Source organism: Stegostoma tigrinum, chromosome 31 (genome assembly GCF_030684315.1).
Source record: "Stegostoma tigrinum isolate sSteTig4 chromosome 31, sSteTig4.hap1, whole genome shotgun sequence".
NCBI classification, from domain to species: domain Eukaryota; kingdom Metazoa; phylum Chordata; class Chondrichthyes; order Orectolobiformes; family Stegostomatidae; genus Stegostoma; species Stegostoma tigrinum.
This window is the reverse complement of record NC_081384.1, coordinates 35,279,614-35,298,764: the sequence shown is the minus strand read 5'-3', so window position 1 is coordinate 35,298,764 and position 19,151 is coordinate 35,279,614. Positions and strand designations below refer to the sequence as shown.

At 43.8% G+C, this 19,151-nt stretch overlaps 1 protein-coding gene across 1 annotated transcript in view; it reads right to left on the bottom strand.

The window, feature by feature from the left end:
• LOC125466419 (integrin beta-3-like) overlaps nucleotides 1–19,151 on the bottom strand; it is a 77,542-nt gene that overhangs the window by 14,342 nt on the left and 44,049 nt on the right. The window contains exon 10 of the mRNA XM_048560899.2: nucleotides 12,890–13,322. Coding sequence (XP_048416856.1) covers nucleotides 12,890–13,322 — 433 coding nt within the window. The remainder of the gene's footprint in view (nucleotides 1–12,889; nucleotides 13,323–19,151) is intronic.

Below are 19,151 nucleotides of genomic sequence, written 5' to 3'. Positions count from 1 at the left end.
GAATTTTTGCAGGAGGGTGGGTGGGAGGAGGTGTATTCTAGGTAGCTGTGGGAGTCGGTGGGCTTGAAATGGACATCAGTTACAAGCTGGTTGCCTGAGATGGAGACTGAGAGGTCCAGGAAGGTGAGGGATGTGCTGGAGATGGCCCAGGTGAACTGAAGTTTGGGGTGGAAGGTGTTGGTGAAGTGGATGAACTGTTCGAGCTCCTCTGGGGAGCAAGAGGCGGCGCCGATACAGTCATCAATGTATCGGAGGAAGAGGTGGGGTTTGGGGCCTGTGTAGGTGCGGAAGAGGGACTGTTCCACGTAACCTACAAAGAGGCAGGCATAGCTGGGGCCCATGCGGGTGCCCATGGCCACCCCCTTAAGTCTGTAGGAAGTGGGAGGAGTCAAAAGAGAAGTTGTTGAGGGTGAGGACGAGTTCAGCTAGGCGGATGAGAGTGTCGGTGGAGGGGGACTGGTCGGGCCTGCGGGACAGGAAGAAGCGGAGGGCCTTGAGGCCATCTGCATGCGGAATGCAGGTGTATAAGGACTGGACGTCCATGGTGAATATGAGGTGTTGGGGGCCAGGGAATTGGAAGTCCTGGAGGAGGTGGAGGGCGTGGGTGGTGTCATGGACGTAGGTGGGGAGTTCCTGGACCAAAGGGGAGAAAATGGAGTCCAGATAGGTGGAGATGAGTTCGGTGGGGCAGGAGCAGGCTGAGACGATGGGTCGACCAGGGCAGGCAGGTTTGTGGATTTTGGGAAGGAGATAGAAACGGGCCGTGTGGGGTTGGGGAACAATGAGGTTGGAGGCTGTGGGTGGGAGGTCCCCTGAGGTGATGAGGTCGTGAATGGTGTTGGAGATGTTGGTTTGGTGCTCGGGTGTGGGGTCATGATCGAGGGGGTGGTAGGAGGTGGTGTCGGAGAGTTGGCGTCTGGCCTCGGCGATGTAGAGGTCAGTGCGCCATACTACCACTGCGCCACCCTTGTCTGCGGGTTTGATGGTGAGGTTGTGGAATTCTCCAGCATCTGCAGTTCCCATTATCTCTCATCCCCAGAACATTACGCGAGTTTTTAAATTAACTGTCCAGTGATAATACCACTAGGCCATCACCTCCGTGATGCAATATATTATGAACATAAGAGCAAAGCAGTCTTGTTACAATTATGTCGGGATTTGGTGAGACCACACCTGGAATACTGTGTGCAGTTTTGGGTAGTCTTCATACTGTATTTAAGGAAGGATGAATGCATTCACTTGGAAGCAGTACAGCAAAGGTTCACTAGATTGATGCCTGGACTCAGACATTGTCCTTTGATGAGAGGCCAAAGAAGTTGGGCCTGTACTCTGGTGGTTAGAAGAATGATAGATGATTTCATTAAAACTTTGTAGAATCTAATGGGGCTTGAAACTGTGATGTTTTTTTCCCTGGCTGAGAAAATCTAGAACATGGGGACACAGTTCCAGAATAAGGGTCTGAACAGTTAGGACTGAAACATAGAACATAGAACATAGAACAGTACAGCACAGAACAGGCCCTTCAGCCCACAATGTTGTGCCGACCATTGATCCTCATGTATGCACCCTCAAATTTCTGTGACCATATGCATGTCCAGCAGTCTCTTAAATGACCCCAATGACCTTGCTTCCACAACTGCTGATGGCAATGCATTCCATGCTCTCACAACTCTCTGTGTAAAGAACCCGCCTCTGACATCCCCTCTATACTTTCCACCAACCAGCTTAAAACTATGACCCCTCGTGCTAGCCATTTCTGCCCTGGGAAATAGTCTCTGGCTATCAACTCTATCTATGCCTCTCATTATCTTGTATACCTCAATTAGGTCCCCTCTCCTCCTCCTTTTCTCCAATGAAAAGAGACCGAGCTCAGTCAACCTCTCTTCATAAGATAAGCCCTCCAGTCCAGGCAGCATCCTGGTAAACCTCCTCTGAACCCTCTCCAAAGCATCCACATCTTTCCTATAATAGGGCGCCCAGAACTGGACGCAGTATTCCAAGTGCGGTCTAACCAAAGTTGTATAGAGCTGCAACAAGATCTCATGACTCTTAAACTCAATCCCCCTGTTAATGAAAGCCAAAACACCATATGCTTTCTTAACAACCCTGTCCACTTGGGTGGCCATTTTAAGGGATCTATGTATCTGCACACCAAGATCCCTCTGTTCCTCCACACTGCCAAGAATCCTATCCTTAATCCTGTACTCAGCTTTCAAATTCGACCTTCCAAAATGCATCACCTCGCATTTATCCAGGTTGAACTCCATCTGCCACCTCTCAGCCCATCTCTGCATCCTGTCAATGTTCCGCTGCAGCCTACAACAGCCCTCTATACTGTCAACGGCACCTCCAACCTTTGTGTCGTCTGCAAACTTGCTGACCCATCCTTCAATCCCCTCATCCAAGTCATTAATAAAAATTACAAACAGTAGAGGCCCAAGGACAGAGCCCTGTGGAACCCCACTCACCACTGACTTCCAAGCAGAGTATTTTCCTTCTACTACCACTCGCTGTCTTCTGTTGGCCAGCCAATTCTGTATCCAGGCAGCTAAGTTCCCCTGTATCCCATTCCTCCTGACCTTCTGAATGAGCCTATCATGGGGAACCTTATCAAATGCCTTACTGAAGTCCATATACACCACATCCACAGCTCGACCCTCATCAACTTTTCTAGTCACATCCTCAAAAAACTTGATAAGGTTTGTGAGGCATGACCTACCCCTCACAAAGCCGTGTTGACTGTATTTGATCAAGTCATGCTCTTCCAGATGGTCATAAATCCTATCCCTCAGAATCCTTTCTAACACCTTGCGGACGACAGACGTGAGACTTACTGGTCTGTAATTGCCGGGGATTTCCCTATTTCCTTTCTTGAAGAGAGGAATTACATTTGCCTCTCTCCAGTCCTCAGGTACGACTCCAGTGGAGAGCGAGGATGCAAAGATCTTCGCAAGTGGCGAAGCAATTGCATTTCTCGCTTCCCAAAGCAGCCGAGGACAAATCTGGTCCGGGCCTGGCGACTTGCCAATCTTAATGTTTGACAAAATTTTCAGCACATCAGCTTCCTCTATCTCTATCCATTCCAGCATGCACACCTGCTCTTCAAAGGTTTCATTTCACTGGAGAAATTACTTCACTCTAAGGAATTTGACAATTTGGAAATCTCTCAGAGGATTGCAGGATTCCTTTAAAGCTGGAACAGACTAAACTGTTGATTTCTCAGGGAATCAAGGGATATGGCGAATGGATACAAATGTGGATTTGAAGCTTAAGGACAGCCATGATTGTACTAAGGAGAGGAGCAGGACCAAATGATCCACTCCTGCTCCTTATGTTCTTATGGTCTTATTGCCCACAATCAATGCTAATCTTACATTCCCCTTCCTCACCCCATGGACCACCACACAACACTGCATCCCTTTCAATAATGTTAAGGATCTGTTGGAGAAAAAGCACCAAACATACATGAAAAAAGAGTATGTGAAGTGGCCTAGATCAGTCCATTTGTTGGAAGATATGGAGGGAATGATCAACAATGAAAAGGAAGAGGGAGAAAGAAAAAAACAGTAGGGAGAATGGGAGAATGTGAGAGAAAACGAGGTCAAAAGAATTCTGGAATATGAAACAAAGAGAATACAACAAGACTGCAAGAGGGCGTGACAGAATGAAGGGCACAAAACAGGGAATGGCCAGATGGGAATTGACAAATAAATCACTTCTCTCTTTTTTTATCATACTGGTACCCACATTGCAACCTGGGACCAACATCACAGAATTACAGACCAATCACAGTCATCGATCTCTATCAAAGAGTATACCACAGACGTATCACGGTGGCTCAGTGGTTAGCACTGCTGCCTTACAGTACCAGGGACCCGGGTTTGATTTCAGCCTCAGGCAACTGTCTGTGTGGAGTTTGCACATTCTCCCTGGGTCTGCATCGGTTTCCTCTGGGTGCTCCGGTTTCCTCCCACAGTCCAAAGATGTGCAGGATAGGTCGACTGGCCATGCAAAATTTCCTATAGTGTTCAGGGAGGTGTAGATTAGGTGGGTTATAGGAAGATGGGTCTGGGTGGGATGCTCTGAGGTTTGGTGTGGACTTGTTGGGCCAAAGAGCCTGTTTCTACACTGTAGGGAATATATATGTAGTCATGAGGGAAGAGCTTTGAGAACAAGGAGATCAAAGTCACTTGATGCTCCAATGCCACGTCACAGTCACCACAGGTAACCTTTCAAATTGTTCATATTCAATATCACTGAACCTTACTTTGTAAAATAAAGCTGATTGAAGGAAAAAAGAGTAAAAGATAGATGGACCATTTGTAGCCAATCTTCAATAACCCATTTAAACAAACATTCTGCATGAATATACACCATTAGATACACAATATACATCTCTTATTATTCACATGCTTGTAGATAGCCTTAGGGTTGCATATGGGAATTGGTTAGCTCAGTTGGCAGGACAGCTTGTCTGAAATGCAAGTAACACTGACAGTGTAGGTTCAATTTCTATATCAGCTATGTATCATGATCTATATCATGAGGTTAGCATGAAGGACTGTGCTGTGTGAATCTATGAATCTGCTTCTCAACCTCTCCCATCACCTGAGGCATGGTGACCTCAAGTTAAACCACCAGCAGTCATCTCTCTCTCCCGGTCTAATGAGAGAGCAGTCGTATGGTCTGCTGGGACAGTGTTGCCTTTACATGACCTGTGGACAACCCTGTGAGCTGTCTACCCACCTTCCTTCCTAATCTAGGAATGTAGTGTGAATTTAAGAGGATTTTTAAAATACTGTTTAACTTGCTAACTCTCAGTATTCATCAGACTATGATTAAGTTCTGTGGATTTGGAGGAATGGGCTGTGTCTTCATAAAGAGGAAGTGTATACTCAGAAGTAGGTGAATTGAAAACTATTGAGTAAACACAAAGATGGTTTCACCATGTCAAGCACCTGGGTTAACCAAAAAAATCCCAGGAAAATCAATGTTGAAGAATCAATATCTTAATTGCAGCATTTAGAATAATAAAAAGAAGGATTTGATACAACTCTTGTGGCAAAGTGCAATACAAAGGGCTACAATCTTAAAATTAGAGCCAGTTTACTGAGAAAGGCAAACAGCACACACCTTTTCATACAAAGGGTTTTGAAAATTTGGAACTTCCCCTCCAATAAGGCTGTAGACACTGAGGGGTAACTTAACTTTTAAAACTGAGATAGACAGATTTCTTTAAGTGATAAGCATTAATAGTACAGAATAAAGACAGGCTGAGGTACAGATCAATTACAAACTGGTTGAATAGTGGAACAGGCTCAAGGAGCAGAATAGTGTTATCCCTTCTTGCTATGATGGTACTAAGATAAGGAGTAAGCCACTTGGCCCCTTGAGCCAGTTCTGTAAATGAAAATGATCTTAGCCAATTTGATTACTCCACATTTCTGCACAGCCACATTTATCCCTGTGCTGTCTACCTCTGCCTTAAAAATATTCAAAGACTGTGTGTCCATCACCTTTTGAGAAGATAGTTCCAAAGACCCAGTACTTTCTAAGATGGAAAATTATCTTCACCTCTGTCTTAAAAGGGCAAACTCTTATTTTGAAACAGTGATCCCATATTCCTTTAAGAGGAAAGATCCTCTCCACCTCCATTCTGCCAAAACCACTCAGGACCTAACATGTTTCAAATAAGTCACCTTTCACTCTTCCAAACTGCAGAAAATACAAGCGAAGCCTGTAGGATGTGGCACTTATACTGATAATGAAATCTGGATTCCTAGCCTGAGAGATGCCAAATCTGCACTCATTTCTGTGGAAAGGTCACTGGACCTGAAACGTTAACTCTGTTTTCTCCTCCACAGATACTGCCAGACCTGCTGAGCTTTTCCAGCAACTTTGTTTTGGTTCCTGCATTTTTTTTAATTTTTAGAGACTTTTTGCCATTGCTCACTTTTGGCAATAAGTAACATGAGCGCGATTGTCATGCTTACAGGTCATGGGACTCTTCACCAGCACTGGAGCTAGAATTCACAACAATAGACAGCATCAGACCACTACTCTGTGCCCATATTTATGCTACTCAAGAACATTTCCATGCCCTTTTTAATCTACCCTCACCATCTGTCACTTTTTCCGTCATGGAGTTATCAAACTTCCTTTTGTAGCAAATGGATTGATATTCTGCTTCATTCTGTGCTCACAAATAAATGTACTCCTCAATCCTGATAGCGTGGAATGAGTAAACAGAGGGGGGAAAAACACAACCCACAAAGTTTAAAAAAAATTCTATAAATAGCATTGACTAGATTTTCTTATTGCAAGTCATGACATGTTAAATGTTAATTCATCTTCCAAGAATTTTAAGCTAGAATTGCCTCCATTCCATAGATATTGTGGTTGTGACGTTGTTTACTTCAGGGCAATGTTCACTTTTCTGATTCATTTAGATGCTAAGCGGATGATCCTGGATAAACAGAACATCAACAGGTAGACTTTTAGGGGCTGTGCCAACAGTGGAAGAGTTCACTGTCAGACTAGTCTGAGTGCTTACTCCCACTAAAGTCACTCTCCTCCCATGAGACACATTGTAGAGAAGGCTGGAGACCTAATTCATTGGATGAGGATGTTGCAATGACAATGCAAGTGTTTTGATCAGCACAGCATCTATCAATGTATCAGACTGTACTAAGAGACACATACAGGTCTTTCACGTGGATTTTTTTTTGCTCAGTAAGGGTGGCTGGATGAAAATCCCAGAACTCAGCATTGTGTCTCAATCCACAGCAAATGAACCTCAGCAGTTCATAAAACAACTCCACATCACCATCTCAAGGGCAACTGGGGATGGGTAAACACATGCTGGTTGAGCCAGTGATGCCCACGTCACATGGAAAAATAAAGTAGCGCATGATCTCTCCCCAAAGGTGTACATTTTAGTTCTGACAAGTCTTGGGACCCCAATTTGAAACATGGTTATAACTAAAATAAAAGCAAAGTACAATGGATGCTGAAGAGCAGGAATAAACCCAGAAAGTGCTGGGGAATTTCAGCAGGTCTAGCAGAATCTATGGAGAGAGAAACAGAGTTAACACTTTGAGTTTGAAGAAAAGTCATACCAGATGCAAAATTTTAACTGTTTTTCTCTCTCCACAGATTCTGCCAGCCTGCTGAGTTTCTCCAGAACTTCCTGCGTCACTCAGATCATGGGTAATATCTCCTGCTATTTCTCTTGTCCTATTGTTTGACTGATGACTAAGAGGAGCATCTAGTTGAGATTTATTAGAATGGAGTCAGGGGTGAAAGGTTTTCACAATGTGGGAAGAGCAGAGAATGTGTGGTTGTTCTCTTTTAAGCAGCAGCATTTAAGAAAGATTTGATTGGGCCAGTGGTATTTAAAATCTTGTAGGCTTTGGAGAGAGTAATTAAAGAGGAATTGGCTGACAAGTCAGTAGCCGAAGGTCATAAATTAAAGGTCATGAAAAGATCAAAAGACCAGAGAGAACATGAGAAAATGAAAAGGTGACAGTTTGAAATGTACTGCATGAAAATGTGCTGGAAACAAGTTCAATTAAAACATTCAAGAGGGAATTGGATATACACTTAAAGGAGAAAAGAAATACAGGGAAATGCAGAGAAAGTGTTGGAGTAGAACTGACTGCTTGCTCTTTGGAAGAGCTGGTACAAACCCGAATGGTGTCTTTTTTTGGGCATAGAATGTGGAAAACACTGACTGGACATGCACTGCTGTGGTTAGCTGCCTCCCAGAGCCACTGCAGTCTATTTTCTGTAGACAGACCTGAATGAGCTTCACAAATTGAACCAACATTATTTGCTTGTGCAATTAGGGCTGGGCATTGTAGCTTGCTGAATATTATGAAACACTGCAATAAAAAGAAGAACTGCTGGCTATTGGAAATTAGAAACAGAGAAACAGATATTGCTCAGGGAACGGGGCAGTTCTGAAGAAAGATCACTGGACTTGAAAAGCTAAATCTGTTTCTGTCTTCACGGACGCTGCAGACTAGCTGAGATTCTCCACTAGTTTCTGTTTCTGATTGTGAAACACTAATTGTTTGTGGTCCATAACTAATGTCATTTGACATGGAAGGCCTAAGCCTTTGTGTTGTTTGTGGTATCAAATGGGGCAATATCAATAATTCCACTGTGAGGTATATATGGTATAGATCTTGTTTCGATATACTCTGGCTGGATGTAATGTTCCAGCTCAATAGGACCGATAATTGGAATGGTGTTTACATGCTTGACTGATGCTGTGTCTTTCTGTGCACATGTACTTACAGGAATTTGACTGAAACTGTTCCAAAGTCATATTTACATGTGGCATTTAGTGTAATATTTCTGAATCAAGGGTTTATTTTTCTTAAAGACCATGTGTTTTCTGAGTTCAGTCTTAGTTAGATGATAGGCTCAAAGAGCCATTCACCAATGCACAAATTATTGAAGACTTGGCAAAGCCTTGTTACATCCCCAATAGGAATCTATTTACCCTACCTGAGATGCTGCAACATTGCAAAGAAGGAGGTGGGTTTTTATGCTGTGATAAGAGGGGCATCATCTCTACAAAATATTTGGACTGGACCATTAACATCATTGCCATTTCAGTGTCAATATATCATAATGGATATGCAGCAATGAACCAGATCATTCGGTCCAACTAGTCTTTACTGATGCTTATGCTCCACTTCTCTTACCTATCCTCAAGTAAATCCACTATTGTAACCTTCCATTCCTGTCTTCACAGACTGTCCAGTGTCCCCTCAAATGCATTTATACCATTCCCCTCAACCATTTACAATGGTAGTGTGATGTTCGCATCATTTTTTGGGTGAAGATGTTTTTTCTGAATTCCCCGTCGGAGTTTTTTGGGGGTTTGTTTTGGGACGTGGAGTGAGGTCAATATTGTGCATTAAATTCCTGCACCAGCTGACGTTACCATGAAGGTTTGTCTTTCTCAATCTCTCCCTTTGCCTGAGATGTGGTGTCCCTCTGGTTAAAGAGGCGGCACGGTGGCTCAGTGGTTAGCACTGCAGCCTCACAGTACCAGGGACCCAGGTTCGATTCCAGCCTCGGGCGACTGTCTGTGTGGATTCTGCACATTCTCCCCATGCCTGTGTGGGTTTCCTCCCACAGTCCAAAAATGTGGCTAGGTGCATCGGCCATGCTAAATTGCCTGTAGTGATCAGGGGTGTGTGGGTTATAGGGGGATGGGTCTGGGTGGGATGCTTCAAGGGGCGGCGTGGACTTGTTGGGCCGAAGGGCCTGTTTCCACACTGGAGGGAACCTAATCTAATCTAAAACCACCATCAGTCACATCTCTCTAATGAGACAGCCGCCTTCTTGAGACTAATGCTAATGGTCTCTAATTGTACTGTTTGCCACAAGAGGAAACACTTGTCTCTGAATGCACTGAATTAAAAGCTTTCATCATTTTAAAGACCTGTATTAGATTACCCATTTGCTTTGTTTTTTTCAAAAGGGCAGAAACCCAGTCTGACAAACTTTTCTTGATAATATTAAACCACACACATTTCTTGCAAGTTTTCTGTGCACAATAAAAAGTGGGGCAAGGCATTAGTTTGTGAAGGATGAACAGCCACAGTGACCAGCATGGGTATTGAACCTGTGACCTTGTTAATATTTAGTGAGATACTTAAACCAATGGAGCTAAACAATTTTGAGATCAGGAAGAATCTTTGAGATAAGTCCATAAAGGACAGCAAGTTTAGTCATTTAGGTAGCTCCAGGGGGGAGTCAAGGCTGGAAAGCAATTAGCAGACACAGATTTTGAGCATGTAGTTTCCTGGTCTGGTAGTTCCTGGGCATTTATAATCTAAAAATGTTAAAGTCTACATTGGCTATTTTCAGAAGTCAGGTTGATGAACAGGAACGTCAGAAGCTATTTTCTCAACATATATCACTCTAGCAAGGTCTTAATGAGTTATTTAATTGAAAGCGATGCGAGGAACAGAAGATGTTGCAATGATCAGAGGGACATAGACCTGAATATGGGCGGCTTAGTTAATTTGACAGACAACATCCTCTGTGTGAAAAGTACCTTCTGGACAAACATTTTTGGTTTGTTGCTCAACACAATGGTATGGATAATGATGAGATGAATCATCTACACTATTAAGAAATGATTAAATGGCAACAAAGAGGAAGACAGGAGGAAAGCACAGCCAGCTCTCTGTTCAATCATTGAAATAGATCATAGCCAATCTGTGCCTCAGCTTTATGCAGCTGCCATTGTTTGTATTTGATAATACCTTACCTGACTAGAGATCTATCAATCTCGGTCTTCAAAGTTCTACTTGTACTATAGCCTTTTGAGGGAGAGTTCTGCATTTCCACCATCCTTTGTGCAAAAAGGAGCTTTCTGACATTGGTCCTCTTTGACCTACCTATATCTCTAACCTTTTCTTGATTTCTTAGTTTCTCTTTCTCTGTCTCTCTCTCTCTCACAAACACACATACACAATCTTTCACACACACACACACACACACACACACACACACACGCACACACACTCCGTCTCTCTCTTTCTCTCTCTCTCTCTCACACTCCATCATAGCCCATTTCTGCAAATTAAAAGGCCACAATAGTTAGCATTTATATAGTGCTGTACAGTGGATAAAACTCCAAATTCAGCCTAAAATGTCTGCTCAGCCAATGAAGGAATCATCCTGATGGGTCACCAAGGTGCAAGAGGTGGATTTTAAGTTACATTCCCAAGAGCTAGTGCAGGATGAGGTGTAATAGAGCCTAACAAAAGTGGCAGGTTTCTGAAACAGATTTGGGAGCAGCATTGGTCCACATCAGAACAGGGTGACGGAATTCCTCCTAAATAAATGACAGAGATCCACCGATTTTGGCAGCCTTTTGAATTCAATGCTGTCTGGCTGTTTTTCCTAGGACTCAGAAAACCCAGTTAATGGGAGGCTAGAGCTACTGGATCCAAGAGCAGATTTGAGGCTATGAACACGAGGAGAATGACTCACCTCATGACTTCCCAAAGCCTGTCCACCATTTACAAGGAGAGGAGTGAGATGGAGTATTCCCCACTTGCCTGGATGACTGCAGCTTCAACAATGTTCAAAAGGTTTGCCATCATCCAGGACAAAACAGCCCACCAGGCTGGCAACATAACCACCACCTTCAAAACTCACTGTCTCCACCACTGACATAAACCCGCACCAGTGTGTACCAACTATAAGATGCACTGTGGGAATTCACCAAGGTCCTTAGATAGCATTTTCCAAACCCTGGCCACTTTAATCTAGTGCCCAGCCAGCAATGTCCATATCCCATGAATTAATGAATTTTCAAAAAAATGCCTTTCTGGCACTGCTTGGGATGATGATCAACAGTTTTCTCTCCCTCAATCCCACTCTTAGGTATGCCTCATAATCTTCCTGGCTGCAGGCCAATGACCAGATTAGAAAGATTCAAGTGAAATTCTAGATCTGGTAGGTCATCTGCTTTTTCCATTTTTCTACAGCTTTTACAAATACCTGGGGCTTACATAATTCATGTCATCAGGCTTGTTTTACAGAAATTAAATAAACTCAGGGTATCAAAATTCAACTACTTGCAACAGTCTGACTTGAAGGTGGCTACAGAGGCTAAAGCTGTGTAAAATAAGATGTCAGCCATATGAGATAAATGAAATAAAAATGGAAACAAAAACAAAAATTGCTGGAAGAGCTCAGCAGGTCTGGCAGCATCTGTGCAGAGAAATCAGAAGTTAGCATTTCAGGTCTGGTGAACCTTCCTCAGAAATAAAATGGATTTCATTTATATAGCACTTTTCATGACCATTGGATATTCCAAAGCTCTTTACAGCCAACTAAGTGCTTCTAAAATGCTCACAGAATCACAGTGTTGCTATGGTGCAGAAAGAGGCCATTCAGTCCATTTTGTGTTTAATGGATCTCTAAATAAACATTTCTCTCAGTATCAGTTTCCTGTCTTCTCTCAGTACTTCTGCACACTTTTCCTTTTCAGATAACGGTCTAATTCCCTACTGAATATTTTCAATTGAAACCCCCTCTACCACACTTTCTGGCAGTATATTCCAGACCTGGTCATTTGTTTTTGTTCATTTTGCCAATTACTTTAAATCTGTAACCTCTCATTCCTGGTGCTGTCATGATTGAGGAACAATTTCTCAATATTTACTCTGCATGGACAGATTTTGAATACCTCCATCAAATCTCCTCTCAGCCTATGTTTCTGTGAGGAGAGCCGTCTTAACTTTCCAGGTCTTATCTTCCTAATGGCTGTAATGGAGTATTCACCTTTACAATGTACAAACTGTGGCATGCAGTTTACACACAGCAAGAAGATTTTAAAATAATACTTATTTAAGCCCTATTTTGAGAATTTTACTCCAAATCTCTCATTTATAATTACTGATAAATATTCTGAGGTCACGACTGGATGGATGTTGAAATGTTGTTTCTTCTTTTGGGTGAATATAAAACTAGGGGTCAAAGTTAAAAATAAGGGTTCACATATTTAAAACAGAGACGAGGAGAAAAGATTATGTCAGAGGGTTGTGAATATTTGGAATTTTCTTCAAAAGGCCGTGAATACTGAATCTTTAAATATTTTTAAGGGAGAAGGAGATAAATTCTTGATTATCAAGAGGGTGAAAGATTAATTGGGGATATGCAGGAACGTAGAGTTGAACTTGTAATCAGTTCAGTCGCGATATAATGTGTGAGGGTGTGTTGGGTAAGGGAATTCTTTGGGAATCAAGGAAAGGCAGTAACAGGTGCATCCTACTGACTGGTAATGGACAATTGGACAAATATTGAGACTATTTTTTGACATTTTCAAGTAGCAGTGGATTTTGCAACTCACCTGAGCACAGCTTGCCCTTGTAGCGTCCACAAGAAAAGTCATCACATTCACAGAACTTGCCGGATATAATTCCAAAGTCACTGTTGTGGCATACGCACTGTCCACAAATGCACTCCCCGCGGTTATTGCAAAGGGGCCCGCCACCCTCTGGGGTGCAGGAAGCCTCTTCAGTCACTGAGAAATCACCGTCTGTGCACTCACAGGATGGGCCAAGGCGGCCTGGGAGACACTTGCACACTCCGCATTCATAGGTCCCATTGCCATTAGAGCACTGAGTGCTGTTTTCCACTGCATCTTTCTCGCAATCACAGTCACAGTTGAAATCAACTGTCACCTCCAGGGAATCCCTAAACAGAATGGGTTTCACTGTAAACGTCTTCACCTTTTCACCAACTGGGCACTCTCTGGCTTCCAATTTCACTGTGAAATTCACCTGTGGACAAGGAAAGACCTTGATATTTTTACAAAGCTCAAGATGCACTGAAGTGCTGTATATCTACTTTAAAACACAATCACTGCTCTAATGAAGGTGAATTTGGTAATTAATTTGTGCCATTATTTAAACAGTGACAAGTTGAATTGCCAGAATGATCTTTGTTGGAGTGGATTCAAGGAAGCATGTTGGCCAGGTCAGAAGAAGAATACGAGTTTTAAGGTCAATCACAATTCATAGTGTCATAACTCATAAGCTAGTATTAATCCACAGGTAATAGTTATTGCACTTTGGTTGATAATGGCAACAAATAAAGGGTTGACCTCTCATTACAGAGATACCGGCAGCGGTTTAACCTGAGGGTCACTGCACCTCAGGCAAGGGGAGAGGTTGGAAAAAAGGGACTTTTATGGAGACTGAATTCGTGCTCTGGGCATCACTCATACTGCAAACTAGCCGTCATTATTTGACTCACACATTGAAGAAACAGAAACGTGACAGGATCATTTGACACAAGCACAAAGAATGCTGCAGAAGCTCAGCGGATCTGGCAGCATCTGTGGAGAGAAAAACATTTTGAGCCTGGTATGACTCTTGAAATTTTGACCTCAGTGATGAGTTCATATAAACACCATCTTCACTCGAGCAAGGGTCACATCTTACAGTGTAAGTGTTACAATTTTTAGAGTAGGCATAAAAGCTTACAAAAGGTGGATACAGTTTGTGGAACTGTCGTACTGTCAAGTTATTTAAATCACCTGCCCTTTAAAACTTAAACAATGTCTGCCAGTGTCTACAAGTAGTAATAGCGAGTTTTGAGAAGATTTGTAGCTCAGGTTGAGGTTCTGGATGTGAGTTTGCTCGCTGAGCTGGAAGGTTAGTTTTCAGAGTTAGTTTTCAGACACTTCGTCACCATTCTAGGTAACATCATCAGTGAGCCTCCGACGAAGTGCTGGTGTAATGTCCTGCTATTCTATAAACCTAACCAGATAAATAGAAAGCGGGACATAATACCAGCGCTTCGTCGGAGGCTCACTGATGATGTTACCTAGAATGGTGACGAAACGTCTGAAAACTAACCTTCCAGCTCAGCGAGCAAACTCACATCCAGAACAAGTAGTAATAACTGGCTAGGGTTTGAGAAGAGGTTTATTGATATAACCCTGTCATTTTAGCATTACTAATGCTTATCTGTTTCTGGAGTTTATGTAACAACTTATCATTATCACAGTGAGGGGAATGTCATTGGGGTGGAAAGCATTAACTCCTAGCCCCACCACCAAACCCATTGCATTGGTCTCTAGTGCTGGTCCACATGTTGTTCCTTGTATTGGAACAGTGAGATGTGATTGATTTCCTTCCCTTCCTCAATAAAGACAGGGTTCTCCTGGTCCTCAATCAAAGGTACTCGGTGCCTGATCAAGAGCATTGATATCAGACAGACAGGTGTCCACTGAGAGCCACATGCTCTTCCAAGCCCCTTGCGCCCTCTCCTCGGAATCTCTAAATCCTGGAAGCCCAACCTCCACATAAACCACTTCCCTTTCCCCTGGCTGCTTGGAATCTGGATTTGCTCTCCCAGCCTCCGACCAGAATCTGATTGGTTAGAAGCCCCTATTGGGAGAGATTTTCACCCCCATGGACCTAGTTCCAGACCTTGGTCTACTGATGACCAACTGGCAGAACATCTAGATGGTCTTTCTCAAATGACACAGTGTACGGCTATTGCTCAGTTTGCAACTGGTAGGAATGGCCTGTGCCAACAGCAACTGTCCTAGTGTCTGATACGCCTTCCCTGTCCCTCTTCAGGTCTACCATTTTCTTCAGAATTTTTCTGAAATCCTATCTCACATTCTTTCACTCATGTCTACCATTTCCTGTATATAAGTAGTTCTTGGAGATAATGGGAACTGCAGATGCTGGAGAATTCCAAGATAATAAAATGTGAGGCTGGATGAACACAGCAGGCCAAGCAGCATCTCAGGAGCACAAAAGCTGACGTTCTTGATTTCTTTATGGGAAGCTCAATGAGCGTAAGATAGAGAAAGGAATAGGATATCAATTGTTTCCAGGAGGCTTGCATTTAGCTTAAATACCAATATGGACGTGTTGAGCTCAACACTTTAAATAAAGTATTAGTCATTAAGTTGTTAGGTTCAAAAAGAATTTGGAACATGAAGTGTTAAGATATTTAGTTAATCTTGAAGGAATTAAAGCACATCAGAACTTCCTGTTGTCTTTAATCACATTTTAATTAATCATTTAGGCTTAGGCCCTGGGATACTTTTTAATTAGGCTCGCCTTTGCAGTTTGGGAAATTATGTAATTACACTTTGACTAATTCTATATTACATAAAAGGAATTTAAGACTTAATTGCAATTATTTTTGAAGGAATGTGATGTAGTAATTGATGCTGCACTTGGGGCAAGATTGAGAGAAGAGTTTCTTCAAAACCAGCTTCCTTAAACACACAGTGACTGTGGTTTTCATGGCACCTGTTGCTAAGGTCGATCAGTAATAATCACAAGAGGCTTTGGTGCTGAAAACCATGTAAGGCCCTGATGTTCAGCACTAAGTTGGTCCCAAGTTCCTCTAATGGACTGTCATGAATTGGTTAAAAATAATAAGGCAGATTAGACTCTGACAAGGAATTTATGTCACAAGACATTCCTCATTTACACATTTGGCAATGCTCGGTCTGAAATATTCACATGCTAACATGGACCACGAGGTTGGTGTGGATGGAGAGAAAATTTCCTTCCTCCTTTAACACAATGTAGAACTGAGTTCTGACTGTTGTATCCGTGTCATAGTACAGCCATTTGGTCCAATAGCTCTTCAAAACCATAATCCTAGAATATCATTAGATGCTGTCTCTTTAGAAAGAGATGACTGGTGGCAGTTTAACCCAAAGGTCACCATGCCTCAGATGAAGGGAGAGACTGTGAAGGAGAGTCCTTCAAGGTAGTCTCAACTGAGGCAAGAATCGAACCCTTGGTCTTGTTATCACTCTTTATAACAAACCAGCTATCCAGCCAATTGAGCTAACTGATGACCCCACTCTGACAGCTTTATGCTGGTGTTTTAAGCAGCACACCAGTCTCTTCCCCTGCTACTGTCTTTCACCCTATTGGCATGTGATTATCTAGTTTCCCATTAACACTACGACTTCAACTGTTCCATATTGTAGCAAGTTCCGCGTGGATTATATTGAAATCCAGTTGGCTCAGACTTGCAAACAAGCGGAAATATCTACACTGCTCCTACCCTATCAAACCCCTTCATTATTTTAGGACCTTGTGGATGTGAGTTTGTTCGCTGAGCTGGAAGGTTAGTTTTCAGACGTTTCGTCACCATTCTAGGTAACATCATCAATGAGCCTCCAACAAAGTGCTGGTGTCATGTCCCGCTTTCTATTTATCTGTTTAGGTTTCCTTGGGTTGGTGATGTCATTTCCTGCGTTGGTGATGTCATTTCCTGTTCTTTTTCTCAGAGGGTGGTAGATTGGCTCCAAATCAATGTGTTTGTTGATGGAGTTCCGGCTGGAATGCCATGCTTCTAGGAATTCTCATGCGTGTCTCTGTTTGGCTTGTCCTAGGATGGATGTGTTGTCCCAATCAAAGTGGTGTCCTTCCTCATCTGTATGTAAGGATACAAGTGATAGTGGGTCATGTCGTTTTGTGGCTAGTTGATGTTCATGTATCCTGGTGGCTAGCTTTCTGCCTGTTTGTCCAATGTAGTGTTTGTCACAGTTCTTGCAAGGTATTTTGTAGATGACGTTCGTTTTGTTTGTTGTCTGTATAGGGTCTTTTAAGTTCATTAGCTGCTGTTTTAGTGTGTTGGTGGGTTTGTGGGCTACCCTGATGCCAAGTGGTCCGAGTAGTCTGGCAGTCATTTCGGAAATGTCTTTGATGTAGGGGAGAGTGGTTATGGTTTCTGGGCCCGTTTTGTCTGTTTGTTTGGCTTTGTTGCTGAGAAATCAGCGGACTGTGTTCATTGGGTACCCAGTTCTTTTTGAATACGCTGTATAGGTGTATATAGCACCTATACAGCGTATTCAAAAAGAACAGGTACCCAATGAACACAGTCCGCTGATTTCTCAGCAACAAAGCCAAACAAACAGACAAAACGGGCCCAGAAACCATAACCACTCTCCCCTACATCAAAGACATTTCCGAAATGACTGCCAGACTACTCGGACCACTTGGCATCAGGGTAGCCCACAAACCCACCAACACACTAAAACAGCAGCTAATGAACTTAAAAGACCCTATACAGACAACAAACAAAACGAACGTCATCTACAAAATACCTTGCAAGAACTGTGACAAACACTACATTGGACAAACAGGCAGAAAGCTAGCCACCAGGATACATGAACATCAACTAGCCACAAAACGACATGACCCACTATCACTTGTATCCTTACATACAGATGAGGAAGGACACCACTTTGATTGGGACAACACATCCATCCTAGGACAAGCCAAACAGAGACACGCATGAGAATTCCTAGAAGCATGGCATTCCAGCCGGAACTCCATCAACAAACACATTGATTTGGAGCCAATCTACCACCCTCTGAGAAAAAGAACAGGAAATGACATCACCAACGCAGGAAATGACATCACCAACCCAAGGAAACCTAAACAGATAAATAGAAAGCGGGACATGACACCAGCACTTTGTTGGAGGCTCACTGTTGATGTTACCTAGAATGGTGACAAAACATCTGGGGACAAACCTTACAGCTCAGTGAACCAGCTTACATCTCAAACACAATAAAGACCCACTCTCTTGTGGACTGAGAGGACGAGAGTGCTGTCTTGGAGGTGAAAGGAGGACGTCGGGTTGGCTGTGCACCCTTGCGACCAGTGGATCTTAATGCTGGCTTCGGCCTAACGCTGGTTCAGGGGAGCAGCCAACCTGCAACGATGGCTGCGGCAAGTGCTCGTGCCCCAGGTCAGGGGGTCCGGAACACCATCCGTGTTTCTGTTAAGAAGGTGGATGAAGGTGCACCTGTGGACCGCACCTTCTTCGTGAAGAGGGTCCTGTTGGACTGTTGTGGGTTCGCTGCTGCGGACATCTACTGCCTGCAGGATTTCCCCGGAGGGGGTTTTTACGATGTGACCTTCCGGAGTGCCAAGCTTTGCGAGCACTTCCTGGAGGTTTTCAAGGAGAAAGGAGGTGAGGGCCCCCTCTCTGTATTGACCGCTGTCCCACTGTTTGTGATGCCAGCACAGAGGAGCCGTATGGTGACTGTACACATGTACAACCCGCATGTGCCAGCAGTTGATGTCCTGACCTTCCTCGGAAGGTATGTGAAGGTGGAAGGGGACCTAACTGACATCGTGGACCCCTTTGGCATCTGGACGAGTAAGAGGCAGGTCAAGGTGACGCTGAGGATGGGCGCAGACGGGAATGTCGCACACCCACCGTCCAGCTTCGCGATCGGCGGGAGCAGGGGCTACCTGACCTATGCAGGGCAACCTAAAGTCTGCCATGCCTGTGGTAGGTCAGGTCACATGGCGGCCGACTGCAAAGTCACCATCTGCAGGAACTGCAGGGAGGAGGGACACCTTGCAAAGGATTGCCCACGAGAGAGAAGCTGCAACCTTTGCGGGGAAGCGGGCCACTTCTATAGGGCATGCCCGCGGCGGGGTACCACCTACGCCCAGGTCGCCGGCAGGGGAAATGCGGGGCCAGCCCCCCCGGAGGAGAGGAAGGCACCAGGGCCAAGCAAGAACCCCACTAATGTGCAGGAGGGCCAGGCCGTGCAGGAGGGCCCGGCCCTGCAGGATGGGCCCGAGGCCAGCAAAGCACCCCTG